Here is a 25,353-nt window from a genome sequence, read left to right as displayed (position 1 = left end):
GACCCCAGGTGAGAACCCTGGAGATTCCGCAGGATTCCCGTTAACCCAGTTCCCATGCAGCTCTTTAGTTTGGACTCCATGGAAGCTCGTCATTTACCCTTTATAGAGTGAAAGCACTGAACCAGTAGCTCTGAGTCTCCATCTGCTGTCAGGACTGGTCTGGAGGAAAGATGAAGAACGGTGGGTTAGCATAGAGCAGGGGTGTCAGTCGATCCTCGAGGGCCGCAATCCAGTCGGGTTTTCAAGATTTCCCCAATGAATATGCATGAGATCTATGTGCATGCACTGCTTTCAATGCATATTCATTGGGGAAATCCTGAAAACCCGACTGGATTGCGGCCCTCGAGGACTGACTTCGACACCTGTGGCATAGAGGATTTCAGTCCCTCCACTTTTCCCAAGAATGCTTGAGTTCTCCTGAGCCAGATCAGCTTACTCCTTACACTGTGAAGCATGGTAGGCCGCATTATTTTCAGTGTGCTACAATACTGACAAATTATCATTCTTCATATACTAATATACCTCCTGCTATAATAAGCTTTAAGTGGAACACAATATAAAATTAAATGGTAAGAACCCATTCTAAAGAGGTGGGAGTAGGTACAAGGCATCCTAGGATGGGGGATCTGCATGTTAGAGGAAAGCTCCCAGGGTATGCTATTTCCCCTAATGTTGTTACTGTACCCCTAGAGACATCATACTAACATATAACACTAATCTAGGAATGGTGTTAAGAGAACAGCTTGAAAGAACTTGGTCTAATTTGCATGTATTATACTAATTAGTGAGTTGTGGATATAGTGCATGCTAATAGGCTTTAAAGTGCATGCCAGGCTTTAGTGGATAGGCCCTTATTGTCAACTATTTAGGCTCTTGCATATTCTGATGATGAATATGAAATTTTGATTGTCTACAATTATGAAAAATAAGCCTCCTGCAACACAAATTTGGGAAATATTCCATCTTTCACTATGAACTTAAGACACATCTAGGTTCTCCCTCTCCATGGTGATAGCTCATAAAAGCAAAACGGATCATGGTCTTTGGTGAATGATAAAACATCTTCTCTTCATTGTATACACTCTTCATAGATAATGTTTAAAAAATGCACACAAAAACCACCCAACTGCCAAGCCAGAAATAAAAGCTAAATACATAGCTCATAGCTATACCCAGGTTCCTGATCTACTTTCAGGACAAATAAGGACACATGGTATACGTGAACTCCGGTAATCATTAACACATATTATCAAATAGTTCTACAGCACAAAAATGGGTCTTGAAGAAAAAAAACATATTAATACATGTTAGCATGCAGTAATGAAGTAAAAGCTAAGTGGTCCAACTCGTAGGAAGAAATCTAAGCACATCTTTCGGAATATTGCCTCCCCCTTACCCATTCCTTTTCCCTGCCTCTACAAGTACATTTGCTGTGAAAATTATGCACATACCGTATATACTCAAATATAAGATGATCTGAATATGTCAAGGTACCCTTTTTCCCCAAAGAGAAGGAAAACAGGTTGACTCAAATATAAGCCAGGGTGTGTGTGTGTGTGTGTTAATATTCATGTGCCCTATCCTTCCAGGCTCTTCACCCAGCTCCCCTTACTCCCTGCCCTGCCTAGCTCTCCACCCTGTGCCCCCTCCCTACCTGCCGAGCTTTGCACCATGTTCCCCCTCTCTCCTGATGTCCTGCAAGCTTCCACCGAGCCTGCCATATGACCTGGTGGTCCAGGGGTAGGCTGGGACAGGAGTGATCCCTCCTGTCTCCTGTTCCAGCCGACTCTTAACAATTTTTTAACCTCTCTCCTGCCTCCCTCCGTGTGCCTTTTTGAATCTCTGGTGGTCCAGCGGTATACAGGGCAGGAGTGAGCTTTCTGTGTTTTCAAGGCCCAGCAGTGTACCGGACATAAGCGAGCTTTTTGTGCTCCTGCCTGGCCCTGAGCTGCTCACGAGTCCTGTGAGAACTGGTGACAGCCATTCAGCAGGCGGCTCAATGCCGGGCAGAAGCGCATAAAGCTCATTCTTGCCCGGTACACCGCTGAACCTCAAGAACTTGCAGCAGCCATTTAGAAGGGTTCAGCATGGAGAAGGAGTGCGGAAAGCTCACTCCTTGCCCAATACACCGCTGGACCACTAGGGATTTAAAAAGGTATAGGGGGGGGGGGGGGGGAGGAAGGAGGGTGGTAAAAAAATTGTCAGAGTTGGCCAGGACAGAAGACTGGAATAATTCTCTCCTGTCCTGGCCCACCAGGTCATACAGCAGGCCAGCCCAAAAATCTCATCTTATATTCGAGAATATACAGTATTTTTAGTTACTGAGAACAATTTTTAGCCCAGAGAATTCACTCATATTGCTTTCGTTCTGCATCCTTCAAATAAAAGCAATGTTTTTGTGCTGCTTTTTTCATTTGCAAAGCAATATTATACTTAATTCTTTCTAGATTTATACCCTGGAGGCACAATAACTTGGATTGTGAGCCCATTTGGGACAGAGAAAGTACCTGCATATAATAAATGCAAACCACTTGACTGTACCACAGAGAGGCGGTATATCAAATCCATGACCTTTTACTCTTTAGCAACTTTTATTAAAGCTAGCCTTGTATGTTTTGTCAGAGTAAGATCTACTTAAACAAAAATGTTAAGATAGTACAGAAGTGCCAGAGATTTTCCAATCTTTTATTATTACACATCTGAGTGAAAAAAGAGAACTCGTACAGCTTCTTTGGTGCCCATATTCAGCATAAAAAATGTAAAAGACTATTCACAAATAAAAACACATAAGCTCCAATAAAATGTTTAACATTAGTGCACATAGTCACAGCTCTGCTTATGAGTACACAGGAATTACTGAACAAATAAATAGTATGTCCTTTAAAAAGCAGCAGTTTCACCTCTTGTAAACATTTTTTTTTTTTTTTTTTGCAAGAGTAATGTACAAAACAAAATCCGAAGAGGCTGGCATTCAGACTGCAGCTGTGAAGAAGTAAAATGGAGTCTGTATTTCTCAATTAAAATTGGTCCAGTTTTTTTTCTTTCTTTAATCCAATCTGCAGTAGCTTTTACAAAGGTGTTAGGCTATAGAACCTAAGTAGGATGTTATAAGATTTCTTTCCTGCATTCAAACACAAACGGATAAATCTGCTCCACAGCGCTGGCAACTGACTTTACGTTCGGACCTATGATGTACCAGGAAAAAAAAAAAGATAATTAGGGGAATTAAACAAGTCCTCAGTCCACAACTGAATTAGTATATTAATATTAAATGGAAAAAAATCCTCAGTCCACATAGGTATTTGAGTACCGTTATGGTAATCTCCAACACCATTAAAGCTGGAGATTTAAATAGCTGGCTTGCAGTAAACTGTGTTATATCTGGATGTAACATAGTAAATGATGGCAGATAAAGACCCAAATGGTCCATCCAGTCTGCCCAACCATACATGCTCCATAAATTACTAAATAAATGTTGCTGGATTTAGCTGCATGGTAGAAAATGACATTACATCCTCTTACAGTAATAATTACACCACTACCACTGGAGGCAAATATATTTCTTTCAAGCTGTGGTTTTTTTTTCTTTTTATTAAAGAGTATTATTTGTTTCATAGCATGGCATGTACAGGAATGTTTTTCTAACAAACACTCTAAAGACTGATTCTAAAGGCAAGAGCAGGCTGCTGGGCATGATGGACCACTGGTCTGACACAGCAGCGGCAATTCTTACGTTCTTAAGAGCAGTTAGCTGTAGTGCTGCCCGATTCAGAAAAAAAAAATTGATTTGGTTCGATTCACCCTGTTGGATCGATTTTTCAATTCAATTCACTTTCAATGACACAGCTTTTTAAGTTTAAACATTTTATTTAACCAAGGTAATATGTCAAAAATAGGAACAGCCAAACTATAACAGCTGTAAAATTAGTTAGAAACATAGATTCACAGCTTCCCCAAAGCAAATCATCCCCAAAACTTGCCCAGCCCCACTGCCCGATTCTCAGCTTCCCCAGCCCAATTCTCAGCTTGCCCAGCCTTCCTGCCCTATTCTCAGCTTGCCCAGCCCCCCCTGCCCGATTCTCAAACTTACACTATGGAATAGCGGGGAGGAGAAGAGAAATGCTTTTGCAGCACAAAGGACAGAGCCAGCATGAGGTCCACTCGGCATTCCCAAGTCCTCTTAATGTAACTTCCGGTTTCACAAAACCGGAAGTTACATTAGATGGGAACGACTCCGGCAGGCGGCAGTGGCAGAGGGAAAGCATGAATACCGTGAACGGGTCTCGAGGCCGACTTGAATCAGTGAGTTCGATTTTTTTGTCAAACCAAATCAATTCAATTCACCCGAAGTGAATCGGTGAATCGATTTGAATCGCGAATTGGGCAGTACTAGTTAACTGGCATTATACCAGTTGGTTAATGGATATAATACTTTTCACTTAACCCCCACCTTCTCTTTCCAAGCTCTTAAACATTCTGTTGTGCGCTATATTTTAGTGAATTACCCATATGCCAATAGGGTTTGGTTCTGTCTGCAACTGTAATATTTATTGCAAAACAAATCTCTTAACCTCATGACAAAAGGGCTTATTGTAATCTGAAAAGAGCCCAGTACAGTTTTAATATATGAAAAAGCCAAAATTAACAACCCCCCCCCCCCCGTTTTATGAAGCCGCGTTAGGGTTTTCTTATCGTCAACTGTGGCGGTAAAAGCTCCAATGTTCATAGAATTCCTATGAGCGTTGAAGCTTTTACTGCTGCAGCCTGTGATAAAAAAATCCTCTCGGGAGGGTGAGTTAATCTCCTTAGCCTCAAAGTATGTCTGGATATTAATCCCAAGTCCAGAACTCTGGAGTTTGTGGGGTCTGCTTCTTATGGTGGGTCGAGTAGAATCTCACTCCTGACACCACATGTAGTAGCGCAAGCAAGCTTTGGGTAAGTGCTGGTACAAATACAGCCAGCCATATTCATAGAAGGAAAACCAAAAACTCTTTATGAACTCAAAAGCCCAAGGTCTGTTACGTCACAGGGGGAATGCAAGAAAACAGTCTCTTTATACCATAAACAAAGTCCTGAGATGGGCCAATGGCTGACAAGACACAGCCCAGGGCCTGTGACTGCCACGCCCCAAACACAGTCTTGCAAAAGTCTTTCTCAGTCCGGTAACCAGATCAGGCCCCAGCCAGACCTCAGAACAAGACACAGGTATTCAGCAAAAAGTAGTCGACTTATCTCAAACAAGCAAAATATCCAGCTGCTGTAGTCAAGTATTGTACTAGGGAAACACAGCTTCTATCCACACACTGGACCTCCTTAACCCAGCTCTGGCCCTGCCTTTTATACTTCTGTATTACTATTTAAAAAGGCTTACCAAATACCTTCAGTCACTATCCGCACTGGACAGAATGCCAGGAAATCAAAATAGTATACATATTAAGTTTTATTACCTATATACAATATTTCTAGCCATTTTATTACATATATACAATATTTCTAGCCATAATATTACATATATACAATATTTCTAGCCATTAAATTATACGGTGCCTCGGTCCAGCTGGGCACCTCTATAGGTTCCCCTGAGGATTTCTCTCTCTTCCTGAACATTCCTGTATCACAAGAGCGCTCAGGTTTTCTTTAGAGAAATCCTGCCGACTACGCCAATTAATGTATTACTATTTAAAAAGGCTTACCAAATACCTTCAGTCACTATCCGCACTGGACAGAATGCCAGGAAATCAAAATAGTATACATATTAAGTTTTATTACATATATACAATATTTCTAGCCATAATATTACATATATACAATATTTCTAGCCATAATCATTGATTAAGTACAGAGTTTGAATTAATACGTTACCGGTTATTATATCATTATTCTGTCGAAGGACCACGTTCAGGAGGCTTACTCACAAAATGTCATCACACAGCTTAAATGTCCCTCTCTGTCAGTAGTGGAAATGTTCCTCTCTCTTTACAGGTAACTTTCTTTCTAGGGGAAGCAGTATTTATCCCCCTATCCTTGTGGATTGAGCTAGCTGAATGCCGGGGTGATGTTTACCAATCAATATACTCCTAGCCTGCCTCGTGAACTAATTTCCCATCCCAATGTCGGGAGGATGTTTACCAATTAGTATGTGTTAATACCAATCTGACTACACATCCCCCCTCTTATGGATTAAGTTAACTGAATGCTTGTGGATTGAGTTAACAAAACTCCTAGCCTGCCTCGTGAGCTAATTTCCCATCCCTTAGCCTGCCTGAGCTGACAATGACTTGCTCAATAGGTGCTGAAAAGTCCTTGCTCGTTCTCATAGTACTTGTGTTTCCCTGTAATAGCTATCATGGATCCTAGGCAGTATCACTCAATATTAATAATCCTTTCATATCATACGTTTCACAATCGTGTCACAACTTCCTGACTCCACTTATCCCATGTCACTTCCCCGTAGGGAGGAGCTACATAAATTAAGGTGGCTCTGGAAATGTGAGGGAGTATCCAACAGGGGGAGTAGTTATGTTCTATACACTCCCTCATACTATATATTGAAATCTGTCCTCATATGCTTTGCGACAGACTACCAACCATTTTACTAATCACCCTCTGGACCAATTTAATCCTATTAATACCGTTTTGAAGGTGTAGTCTCCATAACTATACACAGTACTCCATATGAGGTTTCATCAGAGGCTTTAAACAGAAGCACTATCACTTCCATTTTACTGCTGGCCATCTCCTCTCTATTCATCCATGCATTCTTCTGGCTTTTGTCATCGTCTATTTTGTTTGGCCCCCTTAAGATCATCATATATGTCACCCCTCAATCTTCTTTTGTGTACATTAGTACTTCACCTCCTATACTGTACTGCTCGTAATGAAGTCATTTGAGAGGCCAGATAGGAGTTGCCACTATTTTTCTGTTTGGAGAAAATGGCAAGAGATATCCATGCTTTGGTTACTCTGTATCCTTGGTGCTAATGCAAATTCAGACACAGTCTTTCCAAAGAGTCAAGAAGATGCAATCTTTGGAGCCAGAGTCTCCTGGGTGATATCTTTCAGTAGATTTCCTTAGCTGTGGCATCAAAGAAAGTAAAACTAAACCTTGAAATTCAGATGTAATAAATAAAAAAAGGGGGGGGGAGGAAGGATATGACCAAGGCCAATAGTTACTTTTTGTTCTCTATGTTACATGTAAGGCCCATCAACACTAAAAAAATTATAGAAAATAGTAAGAAGTATTGCTGCCCGATTCACGATTCAAATCGGTTCACCGATTCACTTCGGGTGAATCGATTCGAATCGATTTAAATTTAAAAACAATCGACTTCCCGATTTGGACCCTCTCCCCTCACCCCCTAAAGCATGAGCAGCTGCCACCTGTTTTAGAGGGCGACGAGGGAGGGTCAGTCGTGAAGTGCTGCTGTCCGGCTTCCCTCCTGGCCTCCCCGAAGGACTGCCCCCCCCGAAAGACTGCGCCCCCTCCCCGGGAAGGCCTCCGTGTTTCCCGTGGCCTCCCCGCACCATTTACCTTATAGCTTAAGCCTACAGCCGAAGATCGCTGTTACAGCGTCTTTGCAGTGCTTTAATCTGTTTCCTCCACTGCAATCCTGCCTCTGACGTCAGAGGAGGGGCGGGACCGCAGCAGAGGAAACAACTCAAAGCACTGCAAAGACGCTGTAACCGCGATCTTCGGCTGAAGGCTCACGCTATAAGGTAAACGGTGCGGGGAGGCCAGGGGGAACACGGAGGCCTTCCCGGAGGGGATGGGGGGGGCAGTCCAGGGGGTGGGTCAGGCCTTCGGGGTGTTCGGCCTTCTAGGGGGGAACAGATCTTTAAGGGGGGGGAGACAGGCCTTCAAAGGGAGGACAGGCAGGCCTTCGGGGGGGGCAGTCCTTCAGGGGGTGGGACAGGCCTTGTAGGGGTGCAGGCCTTTAAGGGGGGAACAGGCCTTTAAGGGGGGGAGAGACCAGGAAACAGGCCAGGGAACAAGCCAGGGATGGTGGCATAGGCCTTCGGGGGGGGACAGGCCTTCAGGGATGGGGGTACAGGCCTTCAGGGGGTTGATGCAGGCATTCAGGGGGGACAGACCTTCAGGGGAGGGGGGCCCTGGTGTAGAAGTACACAGAGGGAGGGAAGGGGGCTTCAAAGAGACGTGCATATGTCGGACTTTGGGGGGAGGGAAGAAATAATGGGTCTAAAAATAGAGGAGAGGGAGAGAGATGATGGACAATGGGATTTATGGAGGGAAGGAACAGAAAGGGAGAGAAGTTGGACACAAGGTGTGGAGGGGGGGATAGAAATACTGGATAGGAGGGTAGTTGGGAAAAGAAAGGGAGAGACGGTGGACCCTGGGGTGGTGGGGAAGGAGGGAGAGATACTGGATGAAAGGGTAGTTAAGAAAAGGTGGATCTGTGGATGGAGACGAAAAAAGAAAGATGCCAGACCTCCGGGAGAGGGAAGGGAAACGGAAGGGGAGGACAAAGATGGCAGATGGATGGTTAGAATGGAGAAAGAAGAAAGAAGGAGACCCTGGCAAGCAAATTATCAGAAGACAACCAGAGCCTGGGACCAACAAGATTTGAATAATGACCAGACAATAAAAGGTAGAAAAACTAATTTTATTTTCCATTTTGTGATTACAATATGTCAGATTTGAAATGTGTATCCTGCCAGAGCTGGTATAGACCGCAAACGTGGGCTAGGATTTAAGAGAGAGAGGAAAAGTCTTTTTTGTTTGTTTATTTTGTTTACACCACAGCGCCAGTGTGCTTAGGAGAAGGCAAAGGGGGTGAAGAGGCTATAAAATAAACCCACCAGGATGTTTGAAAAAAACACCCAATTGGGCAGGAAAATCGAATCAAAAAACCAATTCAGTAGGCTGAATCGAATCAAAATTTTTTTTCCTGAATTGGGCAGCACTAGTAAGAAGAGTGTCAAGCAATTACTAAAATGGGGTCAAATTACACTAAAATACTATGGGCTAGATTCACTAAAATCCACAAATCTATCCTATTCGTGTCCTATCTGTTTCTGAGTCATTCTGTGGCTGATCGATTCAGTAAAGCTTGTCCATGCAAATAATCAAATCGTAAAACGTCCCCACGTCTTGCTGTAATATCGATCAACGCGCATGCGCACTGTCTCCTTGTTGGTTTTGAAGTACATAACGCATGAGCTAGCTCTTTAGGACTTCACTGCGTAGAAATGGGGCGGGGTTTAATTGTGGATGTCATTGGCGGGCTCCAAATGCGCCTACCACAAAGCATTGTTGTCATAAAAAATGCAATGTAAGAACTGTAGTTTTTACTAACCTCTCTTTTTTCTTAAGTGCTGTTGCAAGCTGTATAAGCTGTGACCGTAGCTTTTTGAAAAATTTGTTTGAGAGGTTTAAGGAGAAATAGCATCGCAGGTTTGTGAGCGAGCTGTGGAATTCTTTGAGTTCGTCCTTTTTTTACGGATCGATCTCGAAGTTTATTGTGCGCTTCCAAACAGCTTAACATTTCTCTCAGGAAAAGAACTGTTAAGTTGCTAGAAGGCACAACAGTTAACAGCAGTTGAATGCGCTGGAATCACGCACTGTTATATACAGCCTACGAATCTCAGGAGGCTGTGCGGCTCTTTCTGCCATGAAGCACTAAGCAACCAAAGGCGAAGGAAGGGGGAGGGATAGCTGGCATTTAAAAGTTATTTTTGATTTTTTTTTATTTGGCATTGATATAATAAATGTACAATGCACAAGGAGAGCACAGGGTTAATCCAAAATTTTCTCCCGTACTCGCTATGCGCATTCCAAAAAAATATTTCTAACGCTTATGCACATGAAGTTTACATATATTTAAAGTTTAGATATATTTTGGATTTTTTGCAGGGTAGATATATATATTTTAATGGGGTTCTTAACATGCACGCGGCAGTTGCTAGGCAGGAATAGTCAGCGAGGATGTAAAGCGACTGGTCCTCAGCAGTCGAAATTTTTTGGAATGGAAAGGCCAGTCGGTTTGGACAAAATGGTTTCATGAATCGATGCCTTAAGAAATTTACATGCCTTTTTACTCATTTGCATGCGCAGATCGGATAGGGTGTGGATGGGGTCTGGAGGAAGGTCAGTGAATCGAGCCATTGTAGGAAAGTGGTACACGATCAGTTTGCTTAATGAATCTAGCCCTATGGAAAGAAGCACCCTCAAACAATAAAATAGGACCGAGAGAGCCCCACCTTTACAGTGACAACTATGTGAAAAAGATTGCCCATACTCAGAAACAGTTTCAGACATTTTAATAACTCTCATGAAATGTGGTCTCTGATTCTTGTTTGTTTCCCTTATTTTTATTGTAAAATGCTTAAAGTTATGATTGGCGTTTATCAAAAATTATTTTAATAAACTTGGCAACATCAGATGAGGTTACTGATATGCATTATCCTGTTCAAAAAGAATTATTTTACCGCCCTTTACTCGTTCTCTTTTCTTCCATCTAATACCTCTTAGTTTTCACTTACAGTTCCTGCATAAGATGAGTGCAATAGAATTAGAGTTTATCACTGCTCTTGTGATGTTTGGAAATTGTCATCTAGCACATTTTTTTATCAACTACATTTTAAACTAACATACATCTACCATCCTTTCCAAAAAGAAATATATATTTTTTTTAGATTATTCCTTTCGCCTTCATCAGAAGAGTGGTAACAAGTAACTCTGGGAAATGTGGAAATAAGACATGGGAGGTAGGTGGGAACAGCAAGGGGAAGAGTGAGATAAGAAAAGTAAACCAAAAAGTTAAGATGCAGATTTTAATAAGTAAAGAGTGAACTGAAGGAAGGAAGTATGATGCAGAGAGAAAGCAGAGGATAAAACAAAGAAAGCAAACTGTAGACAATCCCCGGCCCATCCGCAAAACATTGATATTCTCATTTCCATCCCCCAAGGGATGCCACTACAAAAGATTCCTAGATAGAACACTTTCCTTCCAAGCAGGCATATGGAACAACCTCCTCTTGAACTCCCCAATGTACCAAGCTCTCAGGGGATCCCTCAAAACCCACCTATTCGACAAATTTGTCTTTCTCCAAATCCCTGCCTCTTTCTGAAACCCCCCTCTTCCTCCTTCCCCTTTCCCCCCTACTTCCAACTCTCTCTGTCCCCTTGCCCCCCTTACTTTACTTATATTGTTAATTACCCCACATTCCCACACTGTAATCATCCACTATTATATACTGTCTAGAACTGAAAAGGTTCATCTTCTACTTTGTACTTTTCCACTATTGTATACCGTCTTAAATTGAACAGGTATGACGGGATATAAATAAAGCTTTATTATTATTATTAGAGGAGAAGAAATGATGACAGGAGAGAAGCAAATGCTGTGCAATGTTGTCAATCAGTCAGGTAACTCCTTCCTTTTTGTGCATTTTGCTTTGCACACCAACACCTTAGCTTAGTAGCTCATAACAGTTCAGTCTAAGACCTAGTGAAGGCTATGTTATGGGATTTTGCATGCCTCCTTCAGAGTACTGCATTCTCAGACCCCTAAAATGCGCAACAACTGGGATAAGCATTTCGTAAAACTGAATCTATAAACAAGGGATGCAATCACAAAGGCCCATGTATAAAACATGCTTCCTAAAAACACAAAATGGAGCAATGCTCTACTACATCTGGCCAATTACCGCTCAAAGACTACCATATGGTCACCAGTTTTTGCCACTCTCAGAGACTAAAAAAACAGTCAATCAAGTACAGCCTTGCTCAGCTGGTCAAGTATGTTTATATTTATTTAAGATTTGATATACCGCTCCTAAGCGGTTTACAATGTATCAAACTAAAATGAAATTAGGTACTTGAGAAAAACTGCCCTATCTGTCCCGAAGGCTCACAATCTAGCTAAAGGACAATGCTGTTCTATTTTATGTGCCACTTCCATAATCTCAGTGACAAACAGCTCTGCAGAATATTATGAATTATCATGAAAGGTAACCATCACTTATACATGGCTTTGATCTTTGATCTTTATACAAACTCTCTGACATTAAGGGCTCCTTTTAATAAGCTGCGACAGCAGTTTTAGCGCATGCAGAATTGCCACGCATGCTAGACGCTAACGCCAGCATTGAGCTGGCGTTAGTTCTAGCCGCGTAGCGCGGGTTAAGCGCACGCTAAAAACACTATCGCAGCTTAGTAAAAGGAGCCCTATGTCCATCCTTGTTTATTTCATGCTTGCTTCATCAATTCTCTACTTGAAGGAATAGCTTCCAACTGGCCAACAGAGTATATCATCCAGTCATCCAATTTCTGTATTAGTATTGTCAAAAGCCTCACTAGCAGAACAAGTGCAGTATCTAAAACACATAACCTAGGATCTTCTGGGAGTCTCTGTAGTAAGCACTTTTTTAATTAACTATTTTCTTAAAAAAACACAAAAAGGATAGGGGGTCTTTTCTTTCTTAGGTATCCTTGTAAATGTGTCATTAGACACCGTTCCTTGAAATATGTATTTGTAGAACCAGCTCATTTGACTGCTTTCCTCTCTTCGAAACGTCTTGAGTGTGAAGAACCATCTGTACCCATGTAATGATTATCTCTCTTTTCAGCAGCAGATTAAGTGATTTTCTTTGTTAAAATATCTTTTAATTTAATTACTCTTATCGTTAATCTTGGATCCCAATTTGAGGACCAGTGTGTGATTAAGTTAAGATGTTTATTTCTGCTCTTATATTTTGATTTATTTTCAGGATTGAAAGTAAATATTAATATTATGTTTTCTTGATCTCACTCTCTGTACAAGATGATATGCTTGATAATAATGTGTAAATTTTATAAATAAATAAAAAACCCCAACAAAACAAAACACAAAAAGAACACCAAAACATACAGTGCTTCTAAAAAGTATTTTAAAAATGAAGAGGGGGAGACAGCACAGGAGATAGCTCTAACACAGTGCATCGCAAATTGTGTGCCGTGGCAAGCTAGTGTGCCGCAAGATATTTCAGATGTGCTGTGAGATGCAGGAGAAGGAGGAGACTGCCTAAAGGACGTGCCTCTCACAGCAAGAGGCACATCCTGTAGGCAGTCATCCATCGCCAGTGCCTCTCCTCCTCCCTTACGTCTCTCCTCCTCGCCGCATCTCTTTTTTTCAGCACCCCCCCACTGGCGGCTCAGGGCCCTCTGCACATGAGCAGATGTCGACGTGATTATGTCACACATGTGCATGACATCATCGCGGTGGCGTCCGCACACTTCTGTGTGTCCTCGAGCCGCAGCAGCCAGTTTAGTGTGCCACAGCTCATAAAGGTTGCGAGACACAGATCAGTTTTTTTCCTCTCATGTATAAGCAAACCTTCCAGGGACATCTGTGCAAACCTCTGTAAAGCTACCTGTGACTGTGATGCTTCCTGTTGAGAAAATCTGCAGGGTTGCCCTTAGAGATTTGATTCTGTAGCATGCTGCAGGATGAAGTTCTGGTTCATAACTACAACGAAGAAAAAAAACTTAAGAGGAACTGCTACAATCGAAAATTCAGCTACTGATTTAAACTGTAAAAATCATTTTGGTTTTAAATCCGTATCAGTAAACCTACCTGGCATGAGGTCTGTTGTTCTTTGTGAATTCTGGCAATCTTATCTCAAATGGCATGGTACATACGGCCAAAACATTGACAACTTTAAAATCTGTGAATTTTACCTTTGTGAAAGAAAATGAGGAAAGAAAGCATCAAGAGCATGTTTTAAAAAGGTTTTTCATATTTAAAAAGTTGATTCCAACCACTTAATCTGCTTCAGGTTTCAGCAGTTGATGAAACAAACTTTTTTGTTAATACACATTTGTGTTTTGAATAATCACAAAACAATCTATGCAATACATAACATTGAAAAATGCATTGCAAATTAATCCATATTACAGAAGGATACCAAGCATGTAAAAACTGGAAGCAGACTGGAATGCTTTTGAAAGACATGACATATATCCTTTCATAGAAAAAAAAATTGCTGGTGTTTTAAATAAATCTCATGTATAATGAAGAGTACAAGAACAGCTGTCTTACCGGATCCCGTAGAGGGGAGGAACACGGGGGGGGGGGGTGGTGGGGGAGGGGGGAAGGGGGAGTCGCAGGGATGGTGAGGAAAAAAAAGAGAGGCCAGACCTTCAGGGGAAGGAAGAAGTGAAGGGGAAGACAGAAATGGCAGACCATGGTAGGGAAGAAAAGGAGGAGGAGCAGAAAAGAGGAGATACCAAGACCACAAAAAGGGAGAAAGGAAAGGAGAGAAATGTTAGACTATTGGAGGAGGGAGGGAGGGAAGGAGAGAGAGATTCCAGACTAAGGTAAGGAGGAAAAAGGAAGGGAAGGAGAGAAGATAGATACCAGTCCACAAGATGAGGGAAAGGAAAGGAGAGAGATGTCAGACCATTGGAGGGAAAAAGAGAGAGATGCCAGACCAGGGAAGGGAAGGAGAGAGATTCCAGACCAGGGTAGGGCGGAAAAGAGAAGGGGAGGCAAGAGATATCAGTTCACAAAAAGGCGGAAAGGGGAGAGATATCAGACTACCGGAAGGGGAGGGAAGGAGAGAGAAATGCAAGACCAGGGGAAGGGAAGGAGAGAAGTAGGGGGAGAGGGAGAAGAGAAGGACAGGACCACAAAGGGGGAGGAGGGAAAAGAAGGAGGTGAGAGTGATGCCAGACTACTGTAAGGAGAGAAGAAAGATGTCAGACCACTGGGGGGGGGGGGGGAGAGGAAGGATATGTTGCACGGGGATGGAGAGGAAGGGGAGAGAAAGGGAGGAGATAGTGCACAGGGATGGGAGGAGTGGGGAAGGGAAGAGAAAATGCTGTTTAGAAAAGATGGGAATAGGGGAGAAGAAAGAGGAGATGGTACACATGGATGGAGAAAAGGGCAGAGAGAGGAAGGATATGGTGCATGTGGATAGATAGGAAGGGAAGACATGGAACTGTAGATAGATTTGGAAAGGAAGCAGAAAAATTGAATAAAGTTGAATATTAAAAGTTAATGCCGAAGATATATATAGGACAGAAACTGAAGGAGAGAAAAACAGCAAACTGATAAGAAGTCTCTGGAAACAGAGTTAAGTGGACAGACGGAAGAAAATGCAACCAGAAAATGGGAAAAGATGATTTGAAAAATAAAATCAACAGCCAAAAAAGGTAAGAAAAATTATTTTATTTTCAATTTAGTGATTGAAATATATTGGTTTTGAGAATTTATATCTGCTGTCTATATTTTGCACTGTTGAGGAAGAAATGAATTTTTTTCAATTTCTCTGGTGTTGTACTGCATCTTAGGGTTTTGTTTGTTTATATTAGGACTTTTAGTTTGTGGTCCTGTATTTGCATAGGGTTTATCTGTGTTCTGCATGTGTGATCAAAGCCAGGTGTTCTGGTAGGAATGAATATCAAGAAATGTTATTGGTGTCATGGCTCAAAGAAGGAACATATTTGTTGGCTTTCCTTTACCCCTTTTAGACCCAAAATGGACCTCGCTTTAAAATGAGTGAAGACCACTGTTGTAATGAATAAAAAAATGTAATAAAAGAACAAGTTTCACGCATTATTTTCATGTGTTTACTTTCTACATAAAGGATGAAGGGTATGGGACTTGAAATATCACTTTTCTGTGGTTACAATCAAAGTGGTTTATACGAGGGTACTTATTTTTGTACCTGGGGCAATGGAGGGTTAAGTAAGATCATAAGAATAGCCATACTGGGTCAAACCAATGGTCTATCAAGCCCAGTAGCCCATTCTCACGGTGGTCAATCTAGGTCACTAGTACCTGGCCAAAACCCAAGGAGTAGCAATATTCTATGCTACCGCTCCAGGGCAAGCAGTGGCTTCCCCCATATCTTTCTCAATAACAGACTATGGACTTTTCCTCCAGGAACTTGTCCAAACCTTTCTTAAAACCAGCTACGCTATCCGCTCTTACCACATCCTCTGGCAACGCGTTCCAGAGCTTAACTATTTTCTAAGTGAAAAAAAATTTCCTCCTATTGGTTTTAAAAGTATTTCCCTGTAACTTTGAGTGTCCCCTAGTCTTTGTAATTTGTACCCATTCTACTCCACTCAGGATTTTGTAGACTTCAATCATATCTCCCCTCAGCTATCTCTTTTCCAAACTGAAGAACCCTAACTGTTTTAGTCTTTCCTCATACGAGAGGAGTTCCATCACCTTTACCATCTTGGTCGCTTTTCTTTCAACCTTTTCTAGCACCACTATATCTTCCTTGAGATAAGGAGACCAGAACTGAACGCAATACTCCAGATGAGGTTGCACCACCATCCCTTTTTTTAATAATTCCCAGCATCCTGTTTGCTTTTTTGGCCACTGCCACACACTTTGGGCAGAAGGTTTCATCGTATTGTCTACAATGATACCCAGATCCTTTTCTTGAGCGCTAACCCCTAAGGTGGACCCTAGCATCTGGTAACTGTAATTCAGGTTATTCTTCCCAATGTGCATCACTTTGCATTTGTCCACATTAAATTTCATCTGCCACTTGGATGCCCAGTCTTCCAATTTCCTAAGGTCCGCCTGCAATTTTTCACAATCCGCATGCGTTTTAACAACTTTGAACTTACCCAGAGTCACAAGGAGCTCAGGTAGAAATCAAGCCCTGGTTCTCAGGCCGCTGTACTAACCACTAGGCTACTCTTCCACTACACATAGTCACCACCATTTGCTACACATTTCTGCTAACTATGAACCAGTTTTTTGAAAACCACTGTGGAAGAACTGCTTATCTTATCTCTCCAATCAAGTTGCTCATAGTCTTTTCCACCCCTTCATTTGAGTTGAACAGATGGCCCCATAAGTTATTCCTTCAATTTTGAAAGAAGATGGAAATCACAGCATGCTAACTCTGGGCTGTATGGAAAATGAGGTAAGTCAGTGAGACTCATCTTTGCAACTGCCTATGTGATGTTTCATGCCGCGTGAGTCCTAGCAATACAATTTCCTTCTTGTGGTTCCAATTGCTCTTTCAAAGTTTTTAGGGTTGCACTGTAATGCTTTAAGTCAGCGGTCTCAAACTCGCAGCCCCCCCCCCCAGGTACTATTCTGTGGCCCGCTGTCTGGCCGCCTCCCTTACTGAAATTATTCTTCAGTTCAAAACTGCGGGTGGCGGTGGCAGCTCCTCATGCATCCAGGCCTGTGTCGGAAGCCTCTCTGAAGGCTAGCTCCCTTGCCGAAGTTATTTTTCAGTTCAAAGCCACCGCCACAGCTCCTCTCATGAGCCGCACCTGCGTCAGAAACCTCTCTGATGTCACGATGTCAGAGAGAAGGCTTCCGACGCAGGCGCAGATCGTGCGAGGAGCTGCCAACGCCGTACGTGGCTTTGAAGTGAAAGATGACTTCGGCAAGGGAGCCGGTCAAAAACGAGGAAGAGAAATGCTGCTGCCCTGCTGCACAGGGAAGTGGAGGGGGAGGGAAATGCTGCTGCTGCACAGGGAAGTGGAGGGGGAGGGAAATGCTGCTGCTCGCAAGAACTGGGAGAGCCATTCACAGAGTGGCGCGGGACAAGGCAGGAAGCAAGAAACTCACACCTGCCTGCTTGCTGCTCTGCACTGCCGCTCAGTGAGAAAAAGCAGGAGAGAAGGGCAGGAGGCTGAAAGCGCTGGACCGCCATTCACGAAGCATTAAGACGAAACTCACGCCTGCCTTCTTGCCGCTCTGACTCTGTCATTGCCTGGGGAGAAAGATGGATGGAAGGGCAGGAGGCTGAAAGCTCCTGCCCTACAGCACTGGACCACCCGTACTGCCAGAGAAATGAAGGTAGGGGAGTGGGGGGGTTAGTTAGTATTCGCTCGATAAGATGCACCATTATTTCCACCCACTTTTTTGAGGGAAAAAAGTATGTTTTATAGAGCAAAAAATACGGTAGTAAGTAAGTAAGGGAAGATTTATAAACTATAAACTATATTTAGTATCCTTGCAAAAATCAATTGAGGAGGGAAGGGTAAATTTTCCAAATTTTTATAGGTACCATCAAGCCTATATTTTACGTCAGGGTATGTATTGGATCCTCCCAGAACTCATAGATAATGCATCAGATTGGTTATACTTGGAATGGCGCCTTATGTTCCCTTTGAATTTAGTTCATGTTCCAAGCATTAACATGCCTAGAAGATATAGGGAAAATAAAATGTTAATGGATACCTGGAAAACATTGAGATATATCAGCAAATTAACACCTATCCCAATTAATAAGTCAACTAATCAATCTTTATGGATAAACTCCAAGATTAAAATTGGCGGAGCCCAAGTCCTTTGGAAGAACTCGATTATTGCAGGCATTCGAACTCTAAAGGATGTTATTTCAGATGGTAAACTGCTTGAATTTTCACAACTGCAACACAGATTTGGTCTTAGTAAAACACAAAGTTTTAAATGGTTGCAGCTGAAGCAGGCCATTCAGGTAGGGTTCCCTGAATAGAAGACTTTGAACAATCAGTATAGTTTGGAGTTCCTATGCTTCCAAGCAGACTTCCTAGGACATCAAGCCGTACTGTGGTATAAATTATTATCTGTGTACTTGAATAAAAAACCAAAGAATGGTCTGAGAGACATTTGGAGCATTGAGATCAAGCACCAAATTTCTGCATCTCAATGGCCACGAATTTGGTTTTGGAGAATGAGATGTACAGTGTCAGCATCTATGAGACAGACTTGGTTATTTTTGTTACATAGAGTGTTTTGGACCCCTGTTCGGTTACAAAAATTAGATACCGTATTTTCGCGGATATAACGCGCGCGTTATACGCGTTTTTACCTACCGCGCATACCCCTCGCGCGTTATATGCCTGAGCGCGGTATACAAAAGTTTTTAAACATAGTTCCCACCCCGCCCGACGCCCGATTCACCCCCCCCAGCAGGACCGCTCGCACCCCCACCCCGAACGACCGCTCGCACGCGCTCCCACCCGCACCCGCATCCACGATCGGAGCAAGAGGGAGCCCAAGCCCTCTTGCCCGGCCGACTCCCCGACGTCCGATACATCCCCCCCCGGCAGGACCACTCGCACCCCCACCCCGAAGGACCGCCGACTTCCCGACAATATCGGGCCAGAAGGGAGCCCAAATCCTCCTGGCCACGGCGACCCCCTAACCCCACCCCGCACTACATTACGGGCAGGAGGGATCCCAGGCCCTCCTGCCCTCGACGCAAACCCCCCCTCCCCCCCAACGACCGCCCCCCCCAAGAACCTCCGACCGCCCCCCCAGCCGACCCGCGACCCCCCTGGCCGACCCCCACGACCCCCCCACCCCCCTTCCCCGTACCTTTGGTAGTTGGCCGGACAGACGGGAGCCAAACCCGCCTGTCCGGCAGGCAGCCAACGAAGGAATGAGGCCGGATTGGCCCATCCGTCCTAAAGCTCCGCCTACTGGTGGGGCCTAAGGCGCGTGGGCCAATCAGAATAGGCCCTGGAGCCTTAGGTCCCACCTGGGGGCGCGGCCTGAGGCACATGGTCGGGACAGCGCCCGGAAAGTCAGGGCGGGCGAAAGGAGCGTCGGGCATCATGCGCGGTATACCCGTGAGCGCGGTATACAAAAGTTTTTGTACATATCATCGTGATTTCTGCGCGCTATACCCGTGTGCGCGTTTTACACGGGTGCGCGTTATATCCGCGAAAATACGGTAGTTCTAAGTCCAATAGATGCTGGCATTGTAATCTGGAACCTGGGACATTAGATCATCTACTTTATTTTTGTCCCTATATTAAGATATTTTGGAATTCAATATGGTCTCAAGTAAATACATTATTGGAAAATCATGTGGCACTCTCTTATGATACAGTGCTATTTGGCATGATGATGAGGAAAAAGAGTCAAATATCATCAGAGAACAACAAGCTTTTATTAGTTATGACAGGGGTTGCCATCCAACACATAACCAACAATTGGAAAAATTACAGAAACCTTAGTTATACATTTTGGTGAAATACATTATGCCATATATTTAAAATGGAACGTGCAATAACAGTACAAAGAGGGACATATATTAAATTTATAAAAATATGGGGGCCATTGGCAAAATATTGTAGTGAATAGTCAGCACTTTTTCTCTTCTCCTTTTTCGTTTTCTTTTTTTTTTTAGCACACTAAAGGGGAGAGGGAAATAATGTTACATATTATGTTATACTATGATATATAATATATGTATATTTTTTATTGAAAATATGATGAAGGGTGGGTGGTAGGGAGGGTTATTGATTTTACCAGATGTTTATATGGCAGATATCAAAGTGCTATTCTGGAATAATTTGTTGTAATATACTCTTTTGTGCACTTGTTGTTTAATTTGAAAACGAATAAAGAATTATATATAAAAAAAAATAAACTATAAAGAGTTTTACTTCATGCAAAATTATCATTTTTTAATAAGACATTAACTATTTTTTTTCTGCGGCCCTCTAAGTACCTTCAAATCCAAAATATGGCCCTGCAAAAGGTTTGAGTTTGAGACCACTGATTTAAGTGATCCTCCGATTGTCTTTTATGAGTTCGCCAACCTCTTATGTAGACTTTTCTGATGCTGTCATGTGTTATCCACTTATTTTTTATCAAATAAATCAATCCCCTCCAGTCCACATTCTTTGGCTTGGGCTTCCATTTTGGAGTAAGCATATATATAAAGAGGGGAGAGGATAGGTATGGGTCTGGTGGACATCGCGGACCATGCTTAAAGGTTAATGTTGTATTTTACTGTCTCTGATGTGTTTCTGTGTCCCTGTTATGGAACCTACATTATCCTCTATTCCAACAGTTTGGAGAAGTAGAGCTGTGGACTACTCATGTATAGAACACACTCAGGGGCAGAAGCAGGGCAGCGCTGGGGGCAGAGAGAGCAGGAGAGTCGGGGGCAGAGAGCACAGGAGAGTAGTGGCAGAAGCAGGGCAGCGCTTGGGGCAGAGAGAGCAGGAGAAGAGAGCTGGAAAGTCAGGGCAGACAGCAGGAAAGTCGGGGCAGAGAGCAGGAGATGCAGTTGGAAAGAAGTAAACGACTGGTCCCCAGCAGTCGCTTGTTTGCTGATCAGCCAGCCCAGTCGGTGTTGCAGTTTTTGGTTAGTGAATCGATGCCTGCCTACATTTGAATGCCGTTCCCCCTCATTTGCATGCGCGGATCAGAGGATGATCGGGACAGAGGTTAGTGAATTGGGTCAGAGGGAAATCGGGTTGCAAAGAGGTCACAAACCGATCAGTACACGGTAGGTTTTCTTAGTGAATCTAGCCCTATTATTACTAAACAAACTGATATCTGTAAATGACTTCTCAGAAACCTAGTTCAAAGACACAACCTCTCCATCTATGCCCACCACATACCCAGACTGAACAAATGTAGGGATGGTCTCGCACTAATCTACAAAAGCTTCTTCCAAATCAAATTAACAGACTTTTCAGTCCTCCCTGATCTAGAATATATGATATGCAAATTAGAAGGTAAATCTGATGGATTATGGCAAGAGGCAAGAGGGGAGTTAGGGAGGAAGGCACAGAGATTCCATTGCCAACACAGGCACAACAATTTTTTTTTACCATTGGAGCAAGGCTTCTTACTGCTCCTATGGGGCAGTAAAAGGCCTTGCCACATTCCTGGGGTAAAGTTCTCCCATTCCTGAAGATTTCCTGCAGGGACCGGTCCCAGTGTCATTCTCTACTATACATCTGTTTAAAAAGGGACCCTCCTAACATGACTACATTATGTATGTATTCATTCGAACCACTTAGGTGTAAGAAGGCTAAAATAATTTTTAAATAAATAAATAGTTAAATATTCCTGTACACAAAATGAATATATGAGGTGTGAGGTTTTGGTATGGTGTCTAAAACTCAAACACAAATCAGCAAGCCTGAGCACAAAGCCTGTCACATAATTCATGCAACCTTAAACAAGTCCTTTCATGTACCTGTGGCATTTATCCAAATGTCATCAGATAGGAAAAGCAATGATGCTAGGAATGTAAAGTTCTCCAAGGTGTTGCTTGGATATAAATCCCCCAATTTTTAAAAACATATTTAACTTACTAAGTATTATGTTCTTTGCAGGAAGGGATCTGAAGCTGAATGGCTATTTCACAGTTACTTGTTTTTCTTTCCTTTAATCCTCCCATATCTACCCAAATATCACAATAACAAGTTCTCTGACAGAGGGAAATAGACCACAGATCCCTTCTAGACACAGGAAATGGTGCCCTAAAGCTGGATGACACAAGTCATTATTCAATGAGCAGTGCTTGCTTCAACCTTCACAATCTCAAGGAGTCAGGACTGAGATTTTTAACAAAACACTTGCAAATCCAGCATGTCACCAAAGTAGTTTTATATAATCAAATCTGCTTTTCCTAAAATTTTCAACACACACAAAATTAAATAATCACATGACAGTTTTTCCTGCTCTGGTTCACTGTCAAAGCTGTTCATTGGTTGGAAGGAGTTAACCTGGCACTTGCAGTTGGTCGGTGGTTTCCATCATAAGGTGTATGGGAACAGACTTAAACATTTCAATATGTATACTCTGGAGGAAAGGTGTGACAGGAGAGACATGATAGAGACATTTCAATACCTATGTGGTATAAATGCGTATAAGTTGAGTCTCTTTCATTTAAAAGGAAGATCTGGAATGAGAGGGCACAGGATGAAGTTAAGAGGTGAAAGGCTCAGGAGTAATCTAAGGAAATACTTTTTTACAGAAAGGGTGGTAGAAGTGTGGAATAAACGCCCGGTAGAGGTGGTGGAAACAAAGACTGTGTCTGAATTCAAGAAAGCGTGGGACAGGCAGGTGGGATTTCTTAGGGAGAGGAGGAGATAGTGGGTCCTATGGTTGGGCAGACTAGATGGGTCAGTTGGCCTTTATCTGCCATCTTGAGTCATCTTCTCTCAGTCTGGGTTTGCCCAAGCTCAAGTGGTTCTGAGGGACAAGATAGATGACCCCAGGATTCCCCATGTTAAAGTGTTAAGACTCCAGATATGAGAAAGTCAGCTTAAAATCCACATAAAATCTCATTCTAGAGCAGTGTTCTTCAACCACCGGCCCTTGACCAGTGCCGGTCCACAGAAATTTCCTGCCGGTCCACAGGGTTAGCATGTGCATCAGGCCCAAAACAGTGTTCTTCAACTGCCGGTCCACAGAGCGATCGATGCAACATTATCTTCGAGCCAGCTCCCTCTTCCTAACTGATTCTGTGCACAAAGCCACGGGCAGTGGCTCCTACGGGCATCCTGCGACTGAAACGGAAGCCTTCTCTCTGACGTTGCAAAGTCAGAGGGAAGGCTTCCAGATGAGGCACGGGACATGCAAGGTGCAATTAGTACTATTATGGGGGCGGGGTCTGGGGTGGAGATTGTGTAGAGATGGGCAGGGTCTGGCCCACGACTTAGCCCAGTGTTCTTCAACCGTGGTCCACGGACCAATGTCGGTCCACAGAATAATTATTTTATTTCTGCCGGTCCATAGGTATAAAAAGGTTGGAAAACACTGTTCTAGAGCGTTTGTAAACAAAAAGATTTTTTTAGTTTTGAGACAATAAGCCAAGAGCATCAAAAGAACAACCTCCTGAGCACCACTGGAAGCTGGCAGTGATGTCATTCAGAAGATTATTTCAAAGATAACTGACCAGCTTGCTAAGCTGCTTCCCCCCTAACCCATCCCCAGCGATAAACATCAGCCAAAGGAACAGCAGACTACATATTCCAACAGACCCCGATAGTATCCCCACTGATGCTTTATGGCAGTGGTCTCAAACTCAAACCCTTTGCAGGGCCACATTTTGGATTTGTAGGTACTTGGAGGGCCTCAGAAAAAATAGTTACTGTCTTATTAAAGAAATTACAATTTTGCATGAGGTAAAACTCTTTATAGTTTATAAATCTTTGCTTTTGGCTAAGTCTTAATAATAATATTGTGGTTTATAGCTAAAGAGATGTATGATCAAGAAACTGTTTTATTTCACTTTTGTGATTAGGATAAACATAGCGATGGCCTCAAAATAGGACCTGGTGGGCCGCATGTGGCCCCCGGGCCGCATGTTTGAGATCACTGCTCTATGGTTAATCTCACAGATTGCGACATAAGCAAACTACAAAACAAGTGCTGCATCTCTTTGTTTGTCTCTAGGCTGTATGTGCAGCACTGTTGGTAATTTTTCTGGAACCATCCCCATTTTTCCCAGTAGCATACTACTGGAGGTGAGTGTTATTGAGCAGGAACCATAAAGACAGATTTGTTGGCAAACGTTTGCGCTTTTTTTTTTTTTTCTTTTTTACTTCCCCCTTGAACAAAAGTCCTTCAGTTAAGAGGAACAGTAAGCAAGCCGTGCTTCTTACCTGCTGCTGCCATCTTTCCTCTGTGGTCTGAACTATGTAAGACTGGCAAATTTCACCGGTTCTGACGACAAGGGAAGCTGGCATAGGGGCAGGTGAATAAGCACCACTCTCTTCTGACTTAGGTTGGTGAGCAGTAGAGTCTAGATAATAATCTACAAGAGTGAGGGAACTGGTGGTGTTGCATAATGACAGTGAAGGACTGGGAGAATGAGAAATGAAAAGAAAAGGGGACTGGAGGGATTTCCACCTGGCATCCTGCTTGTGACATTTTCTTTAAGGTGGCCTGACGTGGAAATGAGTTGCCTATGGTTAAAGCAATAGACTTAGAACCAGCAAAGCAGGGGTTCAAATTCTACTTCAACAACTTGTCTCATGAACAAGTCATTTACCCTCCACCATTTCAGATATAGTTCAGGATTATAGGCAGAGAAATAAACTGTGCCTAACTCATCCTGAACTTGGATTTGGAAAAAGCAAGTTATCAAAATTGAAAATATTCAAGACATTGTAGTAAGTACAAAAGTAAAAATAGCTCCTGTTCCTTCAACATTAGCAAACTATCTGTTCTATATACATATGCCAGACAAACTGTTGTGTTTTATACCTTTTAATACATAATTTGCCTGCTTCAAGATGAAAAAAACAATAAACTAACATTGTTACAAGTATCAGCAGACCTAAAACAGTTTGTACTTTGCTTCCACCTGGTGGAGAAAGAACACATAAAGCTCCAAAGAGCTGAAGAATGACAGAGCCATTAAGCATAGGTTAGACCAGGGGTGGGCAAACTTTTTGACTCGTGGGCCACAATGGGTTCTTAAATTTGACAGAGGGGCCGGATCAAGAGTGTGTGTGTGTGTGGCGGGGGGGGGGGGGGGGAGGGGAGGTTGGGGTGCCTTCAAAGAAAATGAAAGGGAAAAAAAAGGTGGAGGAAAGGGGGCTCTTCTAAATCCCAGCCACAACCACCAAGCTTGCACAGCTTTCACTAGCTTATAACACTAGCAATTAAAAAAAATACACAGGGA

At 42.9% G+C, this 25,353-nt stretch overlaps 1 protein-coding gene across 1 annotated transcript in view; it reads right to left on the bottom strand.

The window, feature by feature from the left end:
- Positions 1-2,664: 2,664 nt before the first annotated feature.
- The window catches only part of TBPL1 (TATA-box binding protein like 1), an 80,686-nt gene continuing 57,997 nt past the window's right edge, over positions 2,665-25,353 (bottom strand). The window contains exons 5-7 of the mRNA XM_033938271.1: positions 13,575-13,678; positions 13,372-13,466; positions 2,665-3,185 (exon numbers count right to left, since the gene is read on the bottom strand). Of these exons, the coding sequence (XP_033794162.1) occupies positions 3,106-3,185; positions 13,372-13,466; positions 13,575-13,678 (279 nt within the window). The 3' untranslated portion in view covers positions 2,665-3,105. The remainder of the gene's footprint in view (positions 3,186-13,371; positions 13,467-13,574; positions 13,679-25,353) is intronic.

This window comes from Geotrypetes seraphini, chromosome 3, assembly GCF_902459505.1.
Source record: "Geotrypetes seraphini chromosome 3, aGeoSer1.1, whole genome shotgun sequence".
Classification (NCBI taxonomy): Eukaryota; Metazoa; Chordata; class Amphibia; order Gymnophiona; family Dermophiidae; genus Geotrypetes; species Geotrypetes seraphini.
The sequence above is the reverse complement of the archived record's forward strand: the minus strand, read 5'-3'. Positions and strand labels throughout refer to the sequence as shown.